At 38.3% G+C, this 18,112-nt stretch overlaps 1 protein-coding gene across 2 annotated transcripts in view; it reads left to right on the top strand.

The window, feature by feature from the left end:
• b4galnt4a (beta-1,4-N-acetyl-galactosaminyl transferase 4a) overlaps positions 1–18,112 on the top strand; it is a 169,692-nt gene that overhangs the window by 42,345 nt on the left and 109,235 nt on the right. For both annotated transcript variants that reach the window (XM_084095454.1, XM_084095455.1), the window contains exon 2: positions 877–989. In XM_084095454.1, coding sequence (XP_083951580.1) covers positions 877–989 — 113 coding nt within the window. The remainder of the gene's footprint in view (positions 1–876; positions 990–18,112) is intronic.

Below are 18,112 nucleotides of genomic sequence, written 5' to 3'. Positions count from 1 at the left end.
AGCAGAGTTGTGTTATTTTTGCCTGGAGCGAGAACTGGAAGGTTGGAATGCAAGTTATGCATTACACAATATAAAAAGAAAATGTTCTTAATTTACTTTGAAATGTAAATTACTCAGTATTACAGAAAGATCACACAGAAATTGTGTCGCTCGCTGCATCATTTACTTGCTAGTTATTTGGCCTGTCGTCAGTGACACAAGGCCACTTTCTTGTTAAAACACTGAAAACCACATTTTCCAAGATGTAAGTTGCTGGACTTTTTGTTAGTGGAGTACTATTATCCTTTTTACTTGGTTAATTCATGTCACCCAAGTGCATTATGCTGCAATTCCTATAAAAGTTAAAGGCTAACTGGTCTTAGGATGTCAAAACAATGAAGGAACTTCCTTTCTGAAAAAGCTGTTATGTGGATCAGATCTTATGCTTATAGTCAATAAGCAAAATGGCTAAATGATCAGTAGCATTCCTCTCCAAAATAGTGAAAATAATACAAAAAAAGCAATCATAGTGTTGTAGCTTGCAAATATTTTTTGATAAACAACATTTTGGTCAAACAGCTTCTTCAGGCATTTTTCATAATACGTGCCTACACAGCTGCTGGCATCCAGGTGGATGAGGGTGTTTATTTATTCATTTTCTTGCCAAAGGCAATTTTATTTGCATTTGGCATTTGGCAAGTGTTAATTTTGCACCCCAGCTGTAGCCATTTCCATGAGTTCTCTCTGAGAATTATCTAAAACTGCTCAGAAGAGCCTCTACAATGACAGCTCATAGTTTCAGTGTGCTGTATGCAATATAAATGGTAATGATATAGAACCAATAATACTGCTGATGAAATATAAACTGAATGTGTGCGGTCGTTGTCTCATTTACAGATGGTGAGAGGCCAATCGAGGGAACTGACACCAGCCGTAAGAGAGACTCGCGTTCATCAGACAAGTACCACAAAAACGAAGATGCCAGCAACAGCCAGGAGGACGAAAACACCGTAAGATTGTTTAACCAAAAATGCAACATTTCAAAAGAATTACAGGGCTTAAAAAGAAGTGTGCTTAATTCTATTGAATATACACTTGTAGTGTATACTTCAAAAAACTGTACCTGAAGATAATATAATATTAATGAAATAAAAGGCCATTTAAGTGTACTTTAAGAGAGTACAATTTCATGAGTTTTTTTAACACTTAAGTACGGTGGCCGAGAGAGCTCAACGCGCTGCAACTGAAGAAAACACATGCAAATAGAAAAAAACACCCGCAAATTAAGAAAACATCTTCATCAGTTTCACAACACACGTGTGCTCCAAATACTCCAGCCCGTTCTCATCCTAGGGCGTCATATATTGACGCTTTTGACATTTCGTCTACATCGAACGCACATGGCACCCTTTAGCGTCAATATGAGACGCAGATAGAAATGGGCCAGAAGGCGCCTCCTAGCGGTCTAACCCTAACCCTACACCAGACCTAAACCTACCCATAACCTAACAAAGCTCTGTGCGTCTCATATTGACGCTGAAGGGTGCCATGTGCGTTCGATGTAGACGAAATGTCAAAAGCGTCAGTATTATGACGCCCAAGGATGAGAATGCGTTGAATACTCACAACACAACCAAATACAGAAACGCGCTGCAAATAACACAGACCACAACGGAAATGTTTCCAGGGGAACCAAATAACGAATTAAGTGTCCGATCACATGTATATTCTTTTAACGTCTATTATTTCCATAATACATACTTAATTATTACCAGGGCTGTTAAATAATCTTTTTAAATAAATATCCTGTTTTGCTTTAATCACCACTCTTTTGAAGAATAGTAGACTAGAGACCAGAAAGAGATCTGAATCCACTTTCAAATTCAGTTGCAGTGTGAATGCAAAAGCGAACTGAATTCTTAGTGAAGATGCAGAATCTATGAAGTGATCTCAACGTGATTTTAAAAGTCGTGCAGCCTTAATTTCAGCAAAAGGAATGTCAATCATGCTGGGGTCGATGTTGAACTGTTTCTGTCTGTGAAAATAAGAATTGCACTCCACTTTTTGCAAGAAGCTCTTTTAGTACATGGATGCATCCTTAAAAAAAAGTTGACTTTATGTCATTTACTGAGGACATATCAGGTCATTTCAACCTCTAAAAGATGAGAATATACTGTCGGGAATATGATACAGTTCATACTGGCTTAAATGATTGATGGACTTTGCGCTTATCCAAGATGTTTCTCAAAAGAGCCTTCGCTGCATTTCCGTTCCTCCCACAGCACAGAGGGACCTGGCTTTTAGCACCTTTCATCTCAAGCACAGTGTCACACACAAGCTAGTCCAAATGCTCTCCACATTACCAGACCAATAAACCCTCAGTGTCAAATGAAATCAGTTTGCACGGCCATATATCAATATAAACTAAGCAAAAAGAGATTTTTGTGACTTTTAGTCCATATCTGCTAGCTTTGAAGTTATATGCTAGTGTACAGGTTGACAAAAAGTAAAGGAATAGTTCACCCAAAAATGAGAATTATCTCATTATTTTACTCACCCTCAAACCATCCTAGGTGTATATGACTTTCTTCTTTCAGCCGAACACTAATCTGAGATATATTAAATAATATCCTGGCTCTTCCAAGCTTAATAATGGCATTGAATAGCCCCAATAATAGAAGAAATTTCACGAATGGACTTATTGCACAGGTGGCAACCTCTAACGGTACCACACTTGAATTCACTGAGCTCCTGAGAGCGACCCATTCTTTCACAAATGTTTGTAGAAGCGTCTGCATGCCTAGGTGCTTGATTTTATACAACTGTGGCCATTGGATGATTTGGAGGGGTGTCCCAATACTTTTGGCAATATAGTGTTTGTTTAATAATATCCTGGCTCTTCCCAGCTTTGTAATGGCATTGAATAGTGCCCGAGTTTTTGAAGCTACAAAAAGCACATCCATCCATCATAAAAGTAACCCATACGACTCCAGTGGGTTAATAAATGTCTTCTGAAGTGAAGTGATGGGTTTTTGTTAGCAAATTATCTGTATTTAAACCACTGGCTTCTGGCAACGCCCGTACGTGCGTTCACGAGAGAGTCGAGTTCTGGCGAGTCGAGTTCTTTAAAACTTCTCATTTTAGACTTCTAATTCGTGACCAGAGTTTTGTTTTGCTCTCTTCTCTGGGCTTCCGCGTTCGTCAATTCTAACTTAAGTTTACACTATTTCATACGTTGGGTCAGAGGTAACCCTTCCGCCAGAACTCGACTCTCTCGTGAACGCGTACAGTTGTTGCCAGAAGCCAGTGGTCATAGTTTATAAAGTTTTAAATATGGATAATTTGCTTTCAAAAACCCATCACCCAACCCACTGGAGTCGTATGGGTTACTTTTATGATGGATGGATGTGCTTTTTGTAGCTTCAAAAACTCGGGCACTATTCAATGCCATTAAAAAGCTGGGAAGAGCCAGGATATTATTTAACATACACTATATTGCCAAAAGTATTGGGACACCCCTCCAAATCATTGAATGGCCACAGTTGTATAAAATCAAGCACCTAGGCATGCAGACGCTTCTACAAACATTTGTTAAAGAATGGGTCGCTCTCAGGAGCTCAGTGAATTCAAGCGTGGAACCGTTAGAGGTTGCCAACTGTGCAATAAGTCCATTCGTGAAATTTCCTCACTACCAAATATTCCACGGTTGGAATACTAACCGTGGAATGGAATGGTATACTAAATATACCACTGTTAGTGGTATTATAACAAAGTGGAAGCAATTGGGAATAACAGCAACTCAGCCACGAAGTGGTAGGCCACGTAAAATCACAAAGCGGGGTCAGCGCATGATGAGGCGCACAGTGCGCAGAAGTCGCCAACTTTCTGCAGAGTCAATAGCTACAGACCTCCAAACTTTGTGTGGCCTTCAGATTAGCTCAAGAACAGAGCGTAGAGCGAAGTGCACAAAGCAAGGTCCATAAAGACATGGATGAGCGAGTTTGGTGAGGAGGAACTTGACTGTCCTGCACAGAGTCCTGACCTCAACCCAATAGAACAGCTTTGGGATGAATTAGAGCGGAGACTGAGAGCCAGGCCTTCTCGTCCAACATCAGTGCCTGACCTCACAAATGTGCTTCTAGAAGAATGGTCAAAAATTCCCATAAACACACTCCTAAACCTCATGAAAATCCTTTCCCAGAAGATTTGAAGCTGTTATAGCTACAAAGGGTGGGCCATCTCCATATTAAATCTTATGGATTAAAAATGGGATGTCATTAAAGTTCATGTGCATGTAAAGGCAGACGCCCCAAAACTTTTGTCAATATAGTGTATCTCCTATTGTTTTCGGCTGAAAGAAGAAAGTCGAATACACCTAGGATGGCTTAAGGATGAGTAAATGATGGGATAATTTTCATTTTTGAGTGAACTATTCCTTTAATTTGTAGGATTTATGAATCCTGTTTTAATAGGAAATATGTCAACACTCAAAAGCAAATTGCGTTTGACAAACCACAGCATAGGTTTTTTAATTCTATAGCTTTAAAGCTGTGAGGGAAGGATTTATCAAGTCATAATGGAATGGAGATTGCAGAAGATGATGTGGACAAACAGAGAGTCTGTGACAGATGCTGTGCTGGTGGAGTGATTTATGTGTGTGGAGATAAATCTATCATTGCTGTGCTGTGCTGTGAATACATTACTGCTGTTTAGTTCTGCTTCATAATCTCAATGTCACACACTGGCTCTACACGAACAAGTTTGTCCTTAAGCAGTTTTCTTTCAGTCAGAAGATTAAGAATGATGTAGAGTTATGACCAGAAGTTTGAAAAGTGTTTAGTTAGAATTCATAATTTAATAATACAATGTTCACCTTTAGAATATTAATACATTTCTTTGATTATATATTTTTTTAAATAATTGAAATAGGTGTACAGAGTTCATCTGCTTTCATAACTTCATACAGTAAATATTTTTCAGACGAACTTAAATATTTTTGTAAATGTACATGAAGATGAGTACATGATGGTACTGCATAAAACATTTTCAAATGTCTTCTAAAAATATTACAAACAAAAATATTGTATAACTAACATAACTGTTTAATATATTACAATTTAATATACAGTAATAATTGGCACATTTTATTCCACTGTTAAAATAGCAAACCGGTTAACTGCATACTGTATTTGCAAACATTTAGTCCTATGGCACTTTTAGTCTAATATTTAGTAAGTTTGAATATGTCCATTGATGTTTTTTCGCTTAGATTTAATTCATTTACTAATCTATTCAATTCTAATTACAATGCACCTGTAGATGTGACTCAAACCAATGCCACATTACATTTTTGCTGTGAATTTGTATAAAAATGAATTAATATTACTAATCCTTTAGCAAAGCACTGTAGGATCTATAGCATTGAATTGTCAGATACTGGTTTCCATGGTAACACAGAATACTCCGTACACTGCTGTGCTGTGAGAACATTTCCAACCTTACGCCAATAACATAGACTCAAGGTAAAGAGAACTGGGTATTGTTTTTGTGTGTGTGGGGATGTGTTGGACTCTTTTGGACTCTCTATATATATCTCATACGTTATTAGACAATCTTTGTTCTCATAGTCCAACAAAATTCTTCAAGCTGTACCATGTGTGTCCTGACAGGCTGTCAGAAAGTCTGTGATATCTAAAATGTCAGATTTGAATGTAAAATACCAGAGACATGTGGACTCCATTCCAGAGCACACCAGAGACTGAATTAGAGGGAAATACTTTTTATATATATATATATATACAGTAATTTAAGGATGTAGTGATTTACAAGCTTGCCTGAGAGCTAATTAATAGCTTTGCCTATATGTGTATACTCATTTAGTCACATTCTCCCAATTCTCCTCAACTCAAAGGCTTCTCTTCCTTTAGACTTCTTTGAATAGCTCGCATAACACATAATTTTAAAGGAATAGTTCGCCCAAAAATGAAAGTTCTGTAAATTTCCCACACCACTGCTGTTCCCCATATCACTTTATTTCTTCAGCGGAACATAAAAGGAGTGAATAAAAGAAGTGTCATGAGGGTAGTCTTTATGACTTTGTGTGCTTTACTCCCTTCCTCTTTGGAGCTTGACAGTGGATGGTCACTATTTGGTTCCCTTGTAAGGAATAGAGCAGGAGCATTTGTTTCTCCTTTTGGCTTTTGCGGATGAAAGAAGGTAATGCAGGTTTGGAAGGACAAGGGTAAATGATGACACTATATATCTGTTCTACTCTTTTGACCTTACTCTTGCCTTTGAAAATATCTCCAAGGGTTGATGTGGCAGCACTGTGACAGTGCTGGATTGGAGGTCAGTTGTGGTGATCATCCATTTTAATGACCCTCAGGACTTCTTTCAGGTGAAACCTTGTACATGAGCTCAGCGTTTCTGTCAATATCTGTCACAACAAGACATCTGAAGAGCTACTCACTTTGTCGAGTACTGGATAAACCTTATACACCCCAACAGAACAAAGTTGGTTTGTTGTCTCCAGGCAAATGGACAATAGTTCCACTCAGTCTGTTGCCACTGTCTTCTTATTATTGCCTACAAATCCATGCAATTGTTAATGGTTGATGATGCCACTGGGCTCTAGAAGAAATAATAGTCCACTTAGGCGCTAACCGCGTTTGATCATTTAAATGTCTACCACAACCAGAATTTGTGGTGTAGGGTGGTTTCCTGGTTCACAAGCAGTTCCTACAATATTTATGGCTGCAGAGGCAGTGGAGATGCAGGGAGTCAAGAAAGACCAAATTAATCTGAAAGTCAAGATTTACATGGGAGAGAAGCAGCTAGGAAACTTGAGGTAATGTACTCAGATTTGTCCTCAAGACAAGGTGTAGGCGTTCAAGTTAGAAGAATGTTTATCTCAAGGTAGAGATTAAAGGAAGATCAAAGCACTCTTGGGGCCCTATCTTGCACCCAGCGCAATTGAATTTGTACACCGACGCATGTATCATTCCTATTTTGCACCTGACGCACAGCGGACTTTTCCCTCCACAGACGCACGTCGGTAAATTAGGGAATGAACTCACGCTCCCGGGGGCGGTTCAGCGAAAAGAGGAGGCGTGTTCCGGCGCAAACGTTCCCTGGTGCTATTTTGCAGTTCCAGAAAACAATTCCGCCACAGACCAGGAAAAACCTAGTCTAAAGCAGTGGTTCCCAACCTTTTTCCTTGGAGCCCCCCCCCTATGTACATATTTAACAAAACGTGACCCCCCCCCCCCCCCATATATATATATATATATATATATAAATATATAATATATATTAGGGGTGTCACGGTTCACTTTCACGTTTTTGATACAGCAAAAAGAAAGAAATGCCAGAGAAATTTCCTTGATTTCATTTTTTTTATTCTTTTTTATATTAAAACTAACATCATAAAGTATGATATTTTTTTTTACTTTGAGCAATTCTAGAGCTATAATTGACTCTTCTTATGAGCATATAAAACAAAACAGCTCTTTGGAAAAAAATAAATGTAATATTGTAGTAGTTATAAACAAAGGTTTATTTTATTTCAGATTAACATTTGAGGGCAGCAATTGTATTCATAATTTAAAAATAAAACCGATGTAATGTTACTTGAAGGCATTATAGCCTACTACTGCCAAACTTCCATAGGTGCAGTTAGTGTTACTACAGTAAATCCATGGTGAATGTTGCAGATCTGTGGACACTGGATAGTTCATGGCACAATGTTTCTTCCTGGTTTCCACGTCAGCGCTGTTTGATCCGGTAATAACGGAGAAATGTGAATGTTTGTCACTAGATCTCGCAGCGATGTTATTACTTCTTCTGTGGCGAATTCAAATGCTTTCTTTACTGGATCTCTTAGCGCTGTGTAGTAACAGTGTCGCATGTTCGCGATCGGCTCGCGCTGAACTGGTCCAAACTGATAAACGGTCCATCAACCACACAATAACGAGCAGTTTCGTTCCGCTTGCATTTACGTTTGCCATTTGATGTTGGGCAATGTTGTGGTCAAGGCGGCGTCTCTTACATTATGAGCGCGCTTGCCACGCGCAACGCGCCTACATTTGAAATAACGAAATTGTAATTGAAATCGGCATTGTAAGCATATGATTTTTTAAAAACTTTGAAAAAATATTTTTATATAAAATTATTAGTGGAACATTTTATGCATCTTTATTCACCTCAAAGCATATCCGCTCCCGCGCCCCCCCTGTGAACTCTGGGGGACCCCAGGTTGGGAACCAATGGTCTAAAGCAAGGTTATTATAGTTGTCCATTTTTAAATTAGTTTTTATTTTAATATCATTTTAAAATTTCCTATAAATTTCAGTTTAGTTTTAGTTAGTTTCATTAATGGTTTTGTTAGTTTTAGTTTAGTTTTTATTTTGTGAACACATTTCTATTTAGTTTTTATATATTTAGTTTCAGTTTCAGTTTTAGTAATTATAGTTTAGCAGAGTTAACGGAACATTTCCAGTTAAAGACATTTAATTTCAGCAAAGCAAGGAAAAATATTCCACATGAGGGAAATCATTGTGGTGTCCATGAAGATGTGAAAAAATAGGCATAAATCTAGCTTACACATTTACCCAAATTATTCAGGCTAATTGTAGTAATGACGGATCAAACCTGTTTGACAAATAGTGGCAAGACACATATATAAGGACACCTGACAAAGTGGGTTGTCCATCAAGACAAAATTCTGAAGACTGCGAAATCACCTTTACATCATGTAAGTTGCGTGCGCCTGGCAAATCCGCCGTTATAATAGCAATCCGCCATGGAACAAGCGTGCCTGCTCTTAAAGGGAATGTGAGATGACGCTCTGATTGGTTTATTTCAAATTATGCCCAAACCACACCTGTAGCTACTTCAGACCAACCCATTTTAGATTTGCGTCGGGCGCAAGAGTCATTTATCCCGCCAGCATAATAGCAACAGCGCCCGAGACCCGCCAACAGCCTTGCGTTTCGTGTTTGATACTTGCGTTTCAGATCGTTAAAATAGGGCCCTTGGAGTGCCAAAGTCCTGCAGAGTATAGCTCCAACACACCTGCTTGAAAGATTCTAACACTTATAAATACCTTGATTACCTGGTTCAGGTGTGTTTAATTAGGGTTGGAGCTAAACTCTGCATGACATCCGACACCCCAAACTAAATCCTCAGATTATGGGTTACCTAATAGTTGGGACTTAACCCACAACTCTTTTTTTTAGCATCCTTCACAGTAATACTAAAAGATTGTAGAACATAGAAGCTATACATTTTGGGCATGACAATATCACATGATTTACTATACTTTACTTATATGTTACTATACCATACTATATGTTACTATATATTTTTGAATCTCATACTTTGGAAAGTACTTCCACGGAAGCTAAACAACTATCCTAATGGATTGCTTTCTCTAGGTAATATAGATCTCCTTGGACACCATCCATCTGGACCAAAATGCACCTTCCTCAAGGGCACAAGGGAGATGGTTGATGAGTCTTTTTCTTCTAGAGTTTGAGTCCAGAGACTAATCCTTTAATGTCACCCCACACAAAACTGTTAGACTGTCACTACAACCAAATCACAATCACTAATTTCTCCCAGTTTTTCATGTCCTTGTGCAACATGTCTACGGTTGTGTGCATTACGTGGACAAATCATTGGTTCTGTTGAGAGAATTTCAGGTGATTTCCTGAAATGGAAGCTGATGTTCAGGGTTAACCAGATTTTAATTACTTTGGTGTCTTTTCACCCACTCAAAGCTTTTTGCAGTGAATATTTTGGGCTTGACTGTTAAAACTTGTTGGCATAAAAATAAAGCTCTTCAGCCTTGCTTATGCTTTACGGGCAATGGGGTGGCCTGCCACACCATCTGTCACTCTGGCATTGACCGATGTTTCCAGCTCCAGCCCGCCCAATTAATAAACTTATGCTTTTAGGTTGCCCTTTGCTGTAAGCAGGCAGTCTTCCTCAAGCACACTGCTGTAAAAGTAGTTAGTCAATCATCGTCAGTGGCGGTTAAAGGCAACCATGCAGTCAATATAGTTTTAGCCAGCACAGATGACGTGTTAAATCAATATCTGAGCCTGTCTGCTGTGAGGTCAATAAGGCTCATATGGGGCCAAGAGACACCTCTTAATGAGCTTTACATATATACCAATAGGTCTTACTAATTGCCTAAATGCTAAAAAACTACATTTTAATAGCTGTGCTGTGGGAAAGAGGATAATTAGGTCATGGGGGTTCAATAGGCTTTGTTTAAATGTAACTGTTTAAATTGTGGGGTTTTTTTGTGGATAGAGATTTAAAATGATGTCTTAAATAATTTGAAACAGACTTGGAAAAGGGTAGTAAAAAGTATAAAGGTATAAGGTATTAACAACCTAGGCTCATTGTAAAAATGTGCCTCTATATATACATTTCTACAAGACTCCAAAAATGCACCTATTCTTACAGTTCACTGCAGTTTCTAGCTCAAATTAAAGGCACATAATGTAAGTTTCGCCACTAGAGGTTGCTTTTTTAATACAATAACAAAGGCGTAGCTTGGTGATGACGCCGTGAATGAGCGTGGAATCATGGGAGTTGTCGTCTTCATCTCCACGGCTGATGGAAAGCAGTCCGATGGGACTCAGGCAGAAATCATGCTCATGGATGAGCTGATGTATTTAAGGTTTATTAAAGTTACTGTGATTTGAAGCAGGGCGGAGCTGAGAGCTTGAAGAGTTTACGTTTTATTATGCTTAAATGCCGCAGTCGTCCGCTAGTGCCACTCTTTGTTTTGTTGTTTATTTTACGATTAAACTTACGTTTAATGTCTGAGTTCCTTCTTTCCTGAACTTGAACTTTGTTTAATCACTTAAATTCACATTATTTTATTTTATTCTAATAAAACAGCCGCGAGTGCTGAATTACTACTCACACAGGTCACTTTATTTGACGAATTAAAAGTGTGTAATGCAGAGCCGTTTTACTTGGTCAAAACAATCGTACTAAATACGTTTGAGTGTGTTGAAAGTTGTTATCATTACTCTGTGCGTTTGCTATGAGACACTTGTTGCACACTGCAGTAAGCTAGATCGATATTAGAATATCATTTTAATAAAAGCTGGATGACTTGTTGCTAAATGGAATGCAATTCATTTTTAAATATTGTATAGTGGAGAAAATGCTGTATTACGGTTACTACAAATAAAGCTCTTTCTGATTGTGCTGTTAGCCATTTGACAAAATAGTCTCTGAGTAATGATACAAACATGTTACTTGTGGAAGCTAAATCAAGAAAACAAGAGATACAAACAATAAGACTAACCGTGTTTAACTATATAACAATGATGAGTTTTGTCGATAAAAGTATCCAAACAGTTGCTTACCTGTCTAATAAAACGCATAATATATTAAAGCGTCTTCATGGTTTCTATGGAAGTAAATCCGGAAATTCAAAGGTAATGCGGATATGATGTCATTGACAGCCGACGCAATGACACAGGCCATTACACTGGTTAAAATCTCTGGAGGATTTAAACATTGTTGGAAACATTTGGGATGATTTAAGTGGACAAGTCATCAAAATATATAACATTGTTTTAAAAATTTGGAAGTAGATTGTCGAGGAAACCAGAGCGGGGCAACATTTTCAACAGCACCTCAGTTTTTCAACTGCATAACATGAGGGCCTTTAACAAACATAAAAGCTATATTTTAGATGTTAAAATGTGTAATATGTCTTGCATGTGCGTTCCACCCCGGTTAATTCAAAAGCACTATGATGACGGATCTATCTCAGCATCTGATGCAATCTTGTTTCTACACAAACCCACATGCCACAGGGCAGAAAAAGATTTTTCCGCTGCACTCTAGTAGTAGATCTAGGAATAACTGATTCATTCTAGAGAAATGATTTGAGAAGATTGGAGTGCTTTAACCAATGACAGCAAACCAATGACCCCCTCTTTCTCGTTCATTCTTTTGCTCTGAAAATATTTCTGCGTCTTAGGTGCCCTATATTCCTTTATCCCATCTGTTTATACTGAAGTCTCCAATTTATCAGCAAGAATGAGGAATTGTGAGATGTCACTGGCTCTGATTGACCCCTTACTGGGGGTTATTTCAAAGGTCACAGAATGCATTGGACCCCCGGGCTGATCGGCTCCTCGTGATTCAGACTCGTTCTTCATTCTAATGGGCTAAACCCAGGGAAGGACAGCACAGGTCGTCCAGGAGGTTCCTGGGGGACAGAGAAGGCAGCTCTCGTGTCAAACTATGCTGTGTATGAAAGCTCGGTGGCTTGCAGGCACCCCAGATAGCCCTATTCCTCCTCTAATTCATGACCAGAATGAGGACGGGATTGAGGCACTGAAACCAATTTACTTTAGGGCCCTGGTGGGGGGATCCTCATGGGCTCTGCCTTCTCTGAAGAGGTTCTCAGGCTTAGCCAGAGGACAAGGTCAATGATTAAGGCTCAAGCTTTGGTGATGACTCTGTCAGAGATGTGAAGAGTCTTTACAAGAGCTTGTTTTAAGCTAATGTGCCATAACTGAAATGTTCAGGATAGTTACACTGTCTTCCAAGTATTGGTACAAGTACAATATTCTTCAAAATCTTGTGGTAGGTAAGCTTAAGTTCAAAAAGCGTTAAACAAGTTTTAAGTTCGAAAGCTTAAGCAAAGGTTAGGTTTTTGAAAGAAGTATATGAAGAGTTCAGATGCAAAAGCCTCTAAGTGCCATCTGAAATTTTCTTCTAGAATGATCATTTTTATCAAGCTTCTATATTTAAGTTCAGTAATTTCACTTAAATGACAATTCATAGGTAATTTTCATTGCCATTTAAGTGAAATTACTGAACTTAAATATACGAGCTTGATAAAAATTATCATTCTAGAAGAAAATTTCAGATGGCACTTAGAGGCTTTTGCATCTGAACTCTTCATATTTTGCTCAGTGCTTTTATTTAATAATAAAAATACAATAAAAAACATTTATATTTATATTATATTGTTGCAACTTAACAATTTTTTTTAGATTTTAAAATATTTTAAAATGGAATTTATTCCTGTGATGCAAAGCTGAATTTTCAGCATCATTACAGTGTCACAAGATTTTCTAATTCATCTAATTCAAATATCATTCTAATATGCTGATTTGCTGCTTAAGTAATATGTTTATTATTGGTATTATCAATGTTGGAAACAGTTGTGCTGCTTAAAGTCGCCGTGTAGTCAATCATTTTATCCCTTAAAACTCACATTTAATCACCAAAATCACATATTTAAAGGTTAATTCCTTAAAATAGCTTGAATGTAACTCTACACCCTTATTTAGTATAAGGGTTAGAGCTACTTTTATTATAGATTACTTATATAGCTATTAAGACTATACACACAGTATTTGTTATCTTTCAGCATGACCAAAGTCAATAGATTGAACCACCACACACAGAGCTGGAGATGCTAATGATTTAACACCGTTGCCTTATCCAGGAAAGTTTAACAAGAGCAGAAAATAAAAAAGCTCTCTAAAGATACTAAAATAGTAAAGGATATTTTTTTTCTGGTAGTCTCACTTGTTTGAAGTACCAGGCAAAGAAACGTTGACATGAGATTTGGCAGCCTTGCAGCACTGAGGCCTTCAGCATGATGAATAAATGATGTGAAAATCTCAGTTTAATCGTTTATTTTTCCCTCGCTCCTTTGCTCTGCCATTGCATGCATGTTTTTAAGGTCTGCACTGTCTTTCATTCCTGTGGGACAGCTGCATGCTTTCATGTTTTTCCCTTACATTTCAAAGAAAGCATGTTTCTCATTGTTACATTTTTTTCTTTTGTTTTGTCTCACTACTGAACAACATTTGCGGATTGCTACTCTTTTAACTGCTCATACTAAATCTTTCTGATTATGCGTTATATGCAATTATATCTCGCCTGTGAGCTACATTAATAAAATATGTGTCATTTTACATAGATTTAGTAATTGCGTTATTTAAAGACCCCCAAACCTTAATATTAAATGAAATACTATTATTAAATGTGATTATTTATTTTTAAATATTTAATAAACCCTGAACTATTGCCACACAGTTTGTTCCACCTAAATTACACCTCAATCATGCAGTATGTGTCTGGGAAATGGCATTGGTTGCTTGCATTTCTTGTCCACCCACACAAAGTCATAGCATAATCAGTGTCCACCTCCACCTCTTGCTTCTATCTCTGGATTTTTTTTTTTCACCTTCGGTTCAAGTTGTCAAGCTGAATGCATCCCCGGTTACTGAATTATCATTTTCAGTCCACCTTATATTCTTGACTTTTCAGACTTAAAGTTCAACAGACTCAACTTTGAGTATCTTAATTCTCTGCAGTCTACCACTAAGTTCTTGATCTCTGAACCATCTCAACAAATACCCCTTGGTTAACCACAATTTTTTTCAACACCTGAATCATTTTAGAGCTCAAGGTAAGGCGATACAGTTACTCTGTTGCAAGACCTAGTTAGTTGCCTACGGAGGCAACATCGCAGACGCGCTTACATTGCAAAGGCATTTCCAAAAGGTGGCCTTCCTTACTCCTACAATACCTTGCTTTCACAGCATCATATGCTCAGTAAAACAATAAATCTTACATGGAGACAAGAAAAATGTCATAAATATAAAAATATATTGAATTATTCAATAAGAATACTGAGAGGAAAAACTTAAAATAGTTTTGTATAACCCAGTATGTATATATAATGTAACTGTGGGAGATGTGTTTTTATAGCCCCTTTCACACAGAGATTCCGGAAAATACACGGATAAAGTGATCCTGGGTTTGACCCGGGTTCGTTTGATTTTGGTTCATTCACACTGCCAGTGATTTTCCGGAATCAGAGAGTGCGTTCACACACGACCCGTAAAAATCCCGTAAAGACACGTGACATCGATGTGACTTGTAATGTCTCAGCAGCGTCTCAAGTTTGCTTATGAGCTGCGATTTTACGTACTAGAGATGCGCGGTTGGCAGTTACAGCCGCGGACTCCGCGGATAAACCGCGGATCGGGCGGATGACGTGACGAAAAATAATATTTTAATTAAATTCGGGCGGTTGGCGGGCGGTTGAACCAATCAAATGAAAGTCTCGCGGCTGTCATCAGCAGCGCCTTGCATCGCCCAATCAGCGGATGGCGGGCGGGTGCGGTTTTGAAAATTGGTCAATAACGTTGGTGCGGATGGATGGCGGACGGATGATGAGTTTTGTGATGCGGTTGCGGATGAAATAATAGCCCATCCGCGCATCTCTTTTACGTACCGTTTCACAGCTGGCGAACGATCCCAGCTTCAGCGTCATCACTACGACACAGCATTATTACGCCTTTTGTTCACACAGCACGCGTTCCGGGACTGAACACGGCAATGTTACTAGATCCCCAACCCGGCATCGATGCCGGAATCAATCCCGGGTCGTGTTTGCGTTCACACAGAAAGCATTCTGGCAATTTCCCGGCAATTTGCCGGGATCATCGTGCTGTGTGAAAAGGGCTTATGTTTCTTTCAGTCACGTGCAGTCAGCTTAGCAACATGCTAACCCAAAACTCCATTGAAATTGAGTCGTTTCCTGTTGAAACATAAACTATAAAAAAAGTTTTTAACTTTTTTAAACCATTAAGAACAAAACATTTACTTACCAAATTTGACAATTGTGAAAATTATTTGCGCAGAAGATGGCTGACGAACCAGCGTCTATCGTTTGATCTGTCGTTCAACTTACAAACTAGTTGAGGCAATGAAAACTTAACATGCTAAGTTGAAAGAAAAAAAACAACTTAAAATTACTTGCAAACAAACAACTAAAGCTCAAAAGAATTTTTGCAGTGTACGTATGACAAAGACTTTTGAAGATGTCCACATTTCCACATTCAAGTAAATGCTGTACTTAGACTAGAAATAGCTGTCTGGGGGCATAAACAAAATGGCCGCCGAGTGAATTGACTTGTTTAAAGTACATATTTAAGCGTTCTTTTCCTTGAGAAAAAATTATTCATGCCTTAAAATAGCTTGAATATAACTCTACACCCTTGACTCATTTAGTATACGCAGCTCTATGAATATGCAAATTAGCCCCGCCTCCACTCACTCACTCCAGCTCAGAGATCCACTTGTTGACAATCACACGTTGATCTGATTGGTTACAAGGTCGTTTGTGATGTCAGAAACACCAGCGATTTCAAACTGCGTTTTTTTTTAGACTGTCTTTGTTTCACTGCAGTTTTAAAGAGAAAATACTCAGCAATGGTGTTGACTTATGAATTTGCTCATGGTTTGTCTTAAAGCCTATTAAAAACACCACATAGACATATAAACAACATTAAAAGTTTGATTTTCCCCACAGGAGGACTTTAAAAGAACTGTTTTTTGTGTATTCTAATAAACAGTTGTCTCAGAGACTATCAGCATGAATTTTCATCCATTTTGTGTGAAGAAACAATCTGACTGACATAGTGACTTGCAACTGTTCACTTATAAGGTTTCGTTTTAAATGTGGCAAATTGAAATACCACAATAATAGACCAGCTTGGATAAAACTAATAGGACACCGGTGTCTGTCCATGAACAATTGTAGAGATACCACAGATGAACATGCACAGGCCCTATTTGTATGTTTGTGTATGCTAGTTGCTAATTGTACAGCCATTTTTGTTTGCAGTATGTGTCAGTGAACAGACTATGGGTGGTCTGTAAGGATGCCATCTGACTCCAAAACCATCTCTGGCTTACACCCCAGATTCAGAAGTCATTGCAGGCTCTCTCCTGAGAAACAAGCTAGTCCACCCTGGTTACTGTCTCTATGTTTGCAGTTCATAATGCACTGTCTCCTATTGAAAAACAACCCATGGTCCTCACTTCACATTGATTTTTATCAGCCTGCCGGCCCCATGATTGATCTCCCCTGCAAAAGCATCGATTTCCCCCGCTCACCCTCTTAGCCCCTTTGTCTGAGACTACAAATGGACTGCAGACACTTTTCTATTGTTATAAATGGAAAAAGGGGTCCAAGCCTCCCACTAAATGACAGCACCACCAGCTGTCCTTTGCAAGTGCTGTTGTTCTGTTTATGAATGTTAATTGTTTTTTTGTACCTGCTGGCTTTGCGGGATAGAAGCAAGCATGGAACGGTGTTCTCATAGATGGGACGCCCTCAGAGGTGGAGCTGATGACTAATAGTCAACATATGCCATGGCGGTGGACAGATTGCATGTGCGTGTGTATGCGTATGTGTGTTTGATATTGAGGTGCTCCAATACCTCAAGCCCAATGAAAACAGTAGTTGAACGACCCTATGAAGTGGTTCGATGAACATCGTTTTCTTTTTTTGTGTTGATGTCTTATCTATTGGAAAATAAATCTATGGTGGATCATATTCTGGATCAATGCTACATTTTTCTAAATGTGATAATCATTAGTTAACAAACAAGTATTTATTACTTCAATGGGTTCATTGTTTCTGCCTCAAATTATTACATTGTTTAAATTCACATTTCTCGCTAACTGTGATTTTATGTACATTTCTGAAATGCATAACTTAGACAGTTACCTCTGATAACAGATCACTATATTATATTAAATATGAAATACACAATTTAAATAGCTATTGCTAGTCAGAGGCAAGTGGTATTAAGAACACTCTTAAAAATAATGGTCCCAAAAGGTAATGGTTTTTTGTAGTGATGCAATAGAAGAATCTTTCTGTGAATAGTTCTTAAAAGAACCTTTTTTTTCTTAGTGTGAAATGTTAATAACCTTAAAAAACTTGTTCTATTGTGCAATGGGAAGGCTCCATGTAGGTTAAAGGTTCTTCATGGAACCATCAATGCCAATAAAAAGTGGGCAAAAGAAAATGTGGGCTGTGGGTTTCAAAATGCAACTTTATGATGTAGCAGAATGTCCCAAAACTTGCCTGCTCTTCTGCTATACACTCAAAAGAACATTTTTTCTTCACAAAAAGAGTACATAGTTTTAGGGCAGGGGTGCCCAACCCTGCTCCTGCTGATCGACTGCCCTGCACAGTTTATCTCCAACCCTAATCAAACACACCTGAAGCAACCAATTAACGTCTTCAGGATCGCTTGAAAATTAAAGGCAGGTG

Source organism: Abramis brama (assembly GCF_963993115.1).
Source record: "Abramis brama genome assembly, chromosome: 20".
NCBI classification, from domain to species: domain Eukaryota; kingdom Metazoa; phylum Chordata; class Actinopteri; order Cypriniformes; family Leuciscidae; genus Abramis; species Abramis brama.
Note: the sequence above shows the minus strand (reverse complement) of the source record. Positions and strands in the feature narration are given on the sequence as shown.